Below are 7160 nucleotides of genomic sequence, written 5' to 3'. Positions count from 1 at the left end.
GACCTTATTTGCTGTGCTGGCCCCGCTCTCCCAGCATGCCCGGTGGCAGGCGTGCGTGCGTGCGTGGCGTGGCGTAGCATAGCGTGGCGGTGATGGACGCGTCATCCATATTCAGGCTGGCGTGGGCGTTCTGGGCGGCCCGGTGGTGGTGAGCCCTCAGCGGGCAGCCCGCGCCGGCCGTCTCCCTTTTCATTAGCGCCACGCGGCTCCAGCCAAAGCAGTCCTGACTGCTGTGATGAATGAAGGAAGTATTGCGGCAGAGTGGACGGGACTGTCCCCACCCGGCCTGCAGCAGCCGCTGATTTATGTGTTTTGCTATGATTTAATTTTGCCACACAGAGGGGAAAAGGGGTCACCGAGAACTTATATACACACACACATATACACACACACATATATACACACACACACACACACATATATATATACACACACACACACACACACATATACATACACACACCATACGCACGCGCACACACACACACACACATGCATAAATACACACACCATACGCATACACACACATACCCGCCCCTCTCTAAACTAAAAAATAAGCCGTATTAATTTTATTGCCACCTCTGCGTGCTTGCACATGTCAGAATCCCACTCTCATGCCCAGCGCAGACGGGAGAGAGGGAATAAGAGGAAAGAGAGAGTGGGAGAGGGAGGGAGAGAGAAAAAAAAGCATGAGCTGGAGTAATAATAGCAAGGTTTTGCTTTTCATTTTGTGGGGGGACGTATAGTAGATTTACTATTCAGCGGGGGCAGGCCACATGAAAAGCCTGCTCGGTCGCCGTGGGAAACGAGCCCTGTGAGTCCTCCTGCCCTCGTGCTAAACCTCCCTTTGTTCCGAGGGCTCTCGACGTCTTTAGCATGACGCAGTGTGTGTGTGTGTGTGTGGGGCCTGAAGAAGGAAGGTTGCCTGTATGTCTCTTGTATGACCATTTAAAAGACGTGCACACACTGATCTCACGTTTTTGAATATTTTCCTTTTCTTTTTGCGTCTTTGTAATTGTGTCTCAAAGTTCAGTTTTTATGTGTGTCTGTCTTTGAGTGAATACAGAGAATGTAAAATGTGTGTTTCCCTCTTTCTGTCTCTTTCTCTCTCACACACACACACACACACACACACACACACACACACACACACACACACACACACACATATACAGGATGTGGTGAACTCGCACACTGGCCTTGCCTTTTTGAAGGAGGCGGCGGACTTCCACTCGCGCTACATCACCACGGTACGGCTTCGTGTGAACTGCACTATCATCAGTCCATCTCCCTCTGAGCCAGCTTCCCTTTCTCTTAGTCTGTCACCTCATTCATCTCTCTTCTCTTCTCTTTTTATCCTTGTTCTTTCCTTTTTGCATTTGCTAAATGTTGACTTTTTGTAAATTCATTGAAAATTGGTCAATGAACCAAAACAATAACCTATACAATGACAAAACGGAGGAAAATTATTCTTTTCTCTCTCAAGCATGTGTATTTGCTGGGCAATGTAACTAATAATGTCAAAAATCGTGTTGCATTAAATACTTTATTGAATGTGATTTTGTTTGCTCCATCCACAGGTAGTCCAGAGAATATTCTATAACGTCAACAGGTCATGGACAGGCAAGATCACCTGCCCAGAGCTCTGCAAGAGCAGCTTTCTCCAGGTACGGCACCAAGCCCCGTCTCACCACTCCTGTCCCCACCACATGTCCTCCATCCTATGTGTGGATGTTTACAGGGGTGTCTTTGTTTGTTTGTTTGTGTGTTTGTTTGTTGTGTGGATGACAGAACGTGGCTTTGCTGGAGGAGGAGGAGGATGTGAACCAGCTGACTGAGTACTTCTCCTATGAGCATTTCTACGTCATCTACTGCAAGTTCTGGGAACTAGACACAGACCATGATCTCTTCATCGACCAGAAAGACCTGGCGCGGCACAATGACCATGGTAATCTGCTCACAATCTCAAACACACCTTATCCACTTTATTCCCTTACTTTTTACTTTTCTCCTGATTTTCCTTCTACTTTGTCATCCCTTTGTTATTTTTCTTGCTTGTCACTATATTTACATGTAAAGAAATATTCTGAATATTGAGCTTTTCTTTTAAATAACACAATATATCATCATTTTTGCTGTTACAAAGTCCACTTAGAGACTCTGGTTAATGACACTTAATGATACTGGATAATGGTAATTAAGTGTTTACATGGCAGTGTCCTATTCGGAGTATTGTCATAATATCAGAATGTTACTATGGAAACAGCCATTGTTTTACTCCTGACCTTTTGACCTTTGAAGAAAGTGTGGATTTTGGATGACCAAGTGCTGTACCTTGACAGAGTAGCTCCCACACTTCCCATGGCTGATGGTGAAGTCCCATGTTTCTCCTCTCTATCAAAGCTCATGCTCCTGCCTCATGGCCTATGGGTAGCAGAGAAGGGCATTAAGAATAGATCAATAGGGTGTGTGTGTGTGTGTGTGTGTGAGAGAGTTTCCCGAGGGAAGAATGACGCAGTGTCTGTCTGCGTCAGCTCTCTCAGACCCAGGCCTGGCCAGTGTATTCCTGGTATGGAACCGATAAAGGACGGCTGCGGGGTTGAGTATAAACGGGTGTTGTGGAGGGATTTATGTCCTGAAGCAGTGCAGCCTGACCAGTCTGAAAGTCATATGTAAGCCATGATGGGTGAAATTTTTATGCTTGTGGTTTTTTCCATCTCCTTTTGCCCCCCCACGTCTCCCCCACCAGCCATTTCCAACCGCATGATGGAGAGGATATTCTCTGGAGCAGTCACGAGGTAATATAACAATACGCCATGTTGTTTCATGCCTTTGTGTAGACCCTATGAAACGCTCCTGCTGCATTGGACAGTCAGTTCTAATGGCTGAATGGAGCTCATATTTCTCTACTTGTAGTTTAGACCTCAGAAGGTGAGTGTTTCATTGTGTGTGTGTGCGTGTGCGTGTGCGTGTGCGTGTGCGTGTGCGTGTGCGCGCTCACAGGGACCGGAGAGTCCACAAGGAGGGCCGGCTGACCTATGCTGACTTTGTGTGGTTCATCATCTCCGAGGAGGACAAGAGGACCGAGACCAGGTGGGCACTCAGAGATGCCTCGTCTCCTATGATGGTGACATTCACAAGGCCCCTGGTCATAACTTATCAGAGATGCTAATCACCTGGCTGCTATCAGCCTCGTCTCATATGTTGGTGACATTCACAAGACCTCTGGTCATAACTTATCAGAGATGCTAATCACCTGGCTGCTATCAGCCTCGTCTCATATGTTGGTGACATTCACAAGGCCCCTGGTCATAACTTATCAGAGATGCTAATCACCTGGCTGCTATGAGCCTCGTCTCATATGTTGGTGACATTCACAAGGCCCCTGGTCATAACTTATCAGAGATGCTAATCACCTGGCTGCTATCAGCCTCGTCTCATATGTTGGTGACATTCACAAGGCCTCTGGTCATAACTTATCAAAATGGTGGCAGGATGATCATACAAACACCTTGGAAGGTTAAACGGTTGAATGGCATTGAATTGAAGGAATGAAACAAATGTACTGTATCTGTAAGAAAGAAAATGTAATACATACTAACCTGTCATGAAGAAAATATAACACATTAACCTTCAGCTGTATTTTATTAGGATATCCTTGTAACAGGTTGTCTGCTTAGACAGCCACTGATTGAATTGATATAGTGAATATAATATAGCAGAGTTTCTCAGTTGTCACACACACTCTACACACACAATACACTCCTCTATTCTCTCTTCCCTGTGCAGCATAGAGTACTGGTTCCGCTGTATGGACCTGGATGGGGACGGAGTGCTGTCCATGTACGAGCTGCAGTACTTCTATGAGGAGCAGTGCCAGAAGCTGGAGACCATGGCCATCGAGCCCCTGCCCTTCCAGGACTGCCTCTGCCAGATGCTGGACCTTGTCAGACCGGAAGTCGAAGGTGCGTGAAAACGACCTCCTAAAATGAGCATCTCCGCCAGTGCTTTGGGTTTCAAGTTTGATGGATGGATATAGGGATGGATGGATGGATGGATGGATGGATTGCTGTGATTATTGTGTCCTTTCAGTGCCTGTGTCGGTGCATACCTATTTATGTGTTGTAGTGTGTGTTGTACTGTGCCTGTCTTAAGTATCAACTGTCCTACTGATGTATGTTGTTGTGTGTGGTTGCCGGGTAGCAAAAGAATTTCCCCCTTGGGGATTAATAAAGTGCAATCTAATCTGATGGATGGATGGATATAGGGATAGATAGATATAGGGATGGGTGGATGGATGGATGGATGGATGGATGGATGGATGGATGGATGGATGGATGTTCGCATGCTTGCCCACTCCCGAAGTAAATTTAAGAATGTTAATCTTAGACAGTGGAATAATGAGAGGAGACACATCTGTATGGATTATCTCTCACATTTTATTTGCAGGGAAAATAACCCTTCGTGACTTGAAAAGGTGCAAGATGTCCCATATATTCTTCGACACCTTCTTCAACATCGACAAGTACCTGGACCACGAACAGAGGGATCCTTTCTCAGTAGTGAGGGTAAGAATCCTGAACAGCATCACCTGTGCACAGGTGTTTGTTGTTGTTTAGGAAATAATAGTGTGTTTGTGTTCTCCTTTGTTTGTGCTCTGAAGGATGGAGAGAGCGAGGGCCAAGATATCTCCGACTGGGAGAGATACGCCGCGGAGGAGTACGACATCCTGGTGGCGGAGGAGACGGCTAACGAGCAGTACCACGACGGGTAGGGCCACCTTCACCATGGCAACCATGACTTGAGTTGTCTTCCATATTTAGAGCACCTAGTGATGGGTACTCATGACTACTTCACAGGCTGAGTCGTTGTTGACCTATTCCACTGGCTCCCTCAGCCCAACACTGCTGGTGGTTTTGTGCATACTAATTTTCCTGCTATTAATACTCTACCACAACTGGAATACAAACTCTAAAATTCCTAGGGACCTAGGATCATTAAAGGGATCAATAAAGTATCTATCTTATCTATCTATCTATCTATCTGTTAAGAAACACTGGGGAAGTGTGAATTATCCCCCAGGCTTTAAAGTGTGGGGAGAGGGTGGTCAGGTGGGTGGGAGAGGGTGGGGCTGGGTAGGTGAGGGTGGGAGAGGGTGGGGCTGGGTAGGTGAGGGTGGGGCTGGGTAGGTGAGGGTGGGAGAGGGTGGTCAGGTGGGTGGGAGAGGGTGGGGCTGGGTAGGTGAGGGTGGGGCTGGGTAGGTGAGGGTGGGAGAGGGTGGGGCTGGGTAGGTGAGGGTGGTCAGGTGGGAGAGGGTGGTGAGGTGGAAGAGGGTGGTCAGGTGCTGGGGGTCAGGCGTGTTGACGGACTTTGTTGTGTGGCAGTTTCCAGGAACTGTCCTGACTTCTGAAAGGAGGCAGGCTGAGGTAGTCAGGAGAAGCGGTCAGGTAAGACTCTGGGAAAAGCTCTGCATAGTTCAGACGTTCTACTTCTCTTCTGCCCCACCACTTCATGCCTGCTGTCTGCATTCTTGTGTCCTCCGGTTCTTGTTCCTCCGGTTCTCCTTCACCCGGTTCTCTTGTTCCTGCGCTTGGCTGTTACCTCTCTGTTGAGATGTGGCCATGTCTTGAGCTTGCATTGTTGTATCTGTGAAGTTAAGTGCAGTCGCTTTAAAAATGTTAAAGCGTACACACACACACTCACCCTGGCCTCTCCCCCCCCCCCTTCTGTAACCTGCTGCAACTGTTGTGTCTGTTTCGCACATCACTGGTTCTCAATCCTGTTCCCTTTCCTCATATCCTGTTCATTCCTTTTTACTGCCTTATCCAGTGGAGTGTTCTACACGTAAGCAAAGCACTCAAGCACTCAGTCATTCAACCAATGCATGTCACAATTGTGTTGTTTTTACTGTGTGGCGTTGAGTGCATGTAGCCCAACGCACGCTTGTTTGTTTGCCCTTCTCACAGGTACGAGGACGTTCTGGAGCCCATGGAGCAGCACGGGTCCGGTCTGCAGGGGGAGAAGCGGCACTTCTTTAACATCCCCAACCCCCACTGCAACCTGGACCTGGAGGAGTACGAGTACGAGGACGACTTTGAGTGAGCTGCGCGCCATCAACCAACCCCCCACCCCCCCCCACCCGCCACTGTCACCGCAGGGTGGAGGCAGCGTCCTCCGTCAGAGAAACCAGGGGCAACCAGTCCAAGCCAAAGGGAAACAAACCAACAAACAAACAAACACACAAACAGACGAACACCCATGCAGCAGGGCCAGGATGAGTCAACCACACTTCCTGAAACTATGTTAAGCAGGAGGTTGACAGACCAAGGGGGACAAAGAGGAGCCTGAAATGCATAAGGATGAACTTCACAGGGTGGGACACTCACCAGCATCACACACACACACACACACACACACACACACACTTTGTGCCGTAATACAAACCATCAGGTAGAACAGAGACCCCCCCCCCCCCCCCCTCACACAAAAGCCATCACAGGGTGTGCTGCTTCTCCCAGCAGGACACCAGGGCTGCACACCAGGGCTGGGGGCTCCCACAGTCATGTAGAGTCTGGAGTCCCCGCGCTGGAGCTAAGCTCCTGACTACAGAGAGCCAGACACTTGAATTACTGAATGTGCACTAAAGCAAGGAAATGGACACATGTTCTCTCCTCTCTATCAGTTTCTCTCCATTTCTAAGAATTGGCTAATGTAACATTCCAGATATATTAACCAAAGTAATTTAGAACCAAACAAAACATGCAATTTTTACCGAGTCAGCTTCTTTCAGGTGAAGCGTGACACTTGGGTGCCTAAAATGATTCTGTTACTCAAAGGTCCTTTTATAGAGAAAATGTGTAAAATAAAATAATGTATTTATCTGCCAAGGTGGTCGGCCATTACTGTATCATAGCCCTGTGTGTGTACAGGCTAGGTATAAATTATTAGAGGTATTTATAAATAGCTGTACATATTTAATTTGTGTTTGCGGTGTTGCAAAAAGAATTTAGCTGAATGTTTTTAAACCAGTAATGTTCATGTTTTTTCTACCTGTATGAGTACTTAATAACAATGTACTTTCAATGAGGGAAAAATGAACTTTTTTTTTTAAAATGTCTTGTCTGTTCCAATAAATAAAAAGATGACCATGAAAGACTCAG

The 7160-nt window shown here is 47.2% G+C and overlaps 1 protein-coding gene across 3 annotated transcripts in view; it reads left to right on the top strand.

Moving 5' to 3' along the window:
• Positions 1–7159, top strand: part of ppp2r3b (protein phosphatase 2, regulatory subunit B'', beta) — a 25475-nt gene extending 18316 nt beyond the window's left edge. For all 3 annotated transcript variants that reach the window (XM_076263378.1, XM_076263379.1, XM_076263380.1), the window contains 9 exons: positions 1176–1250; positions 1581–1667; positions 1792–1948; positions 2750–2798; positions 3004–3093; positions 3790–3965; positions 4450–4568; positions 4664–4770; positions 5967–7159. In XM_076263378.1, coding sequence (XP_076119493.1) covers positions 1176–1250; positions 1581–1667; positions 1792–1948; positions 2750–2798; positions 3004–3093; positions 3790–3965; positions 4450–4568; positions 4664–4770; positions 5967–6102 — 996 coding nt within the window. In that variant the 3' untranslated portion in view covers positions 6103–7159. The remainder of the gene's footprint in view (positions 1–1175; positions 1251–1580; positions 1668–1791; positions 1949–2749; positions 2799–3003; positions 3094–3789; positions 3966–4449; positions 4569–4663; positions 4771–5966) is intronic.
• Position 7160: the final 1 nt, after the last annotated feature.

This window comes from Alosa pseudoharengus, unplaced genomic scaffold, assembly GCF_046254945.1.
Source record: "Alosa pseudoharengus isolate Yale_2024_CS ecotype anadromous, Long Island Sound unplaced genomic scaffold, YU_APseudo_1.1 YU_APseudo_1.1_scf_3, whole genome shotgun sequence".
NCBI lineage: Eukaryota > Metazoa > Chordata > Actinopteri > Clupeiformes > Clupeidae > Alosa > Alosa pseudoharengus.
This window is presented reverse-complemented; position numbering and strand designations above follow the sequence as displayed.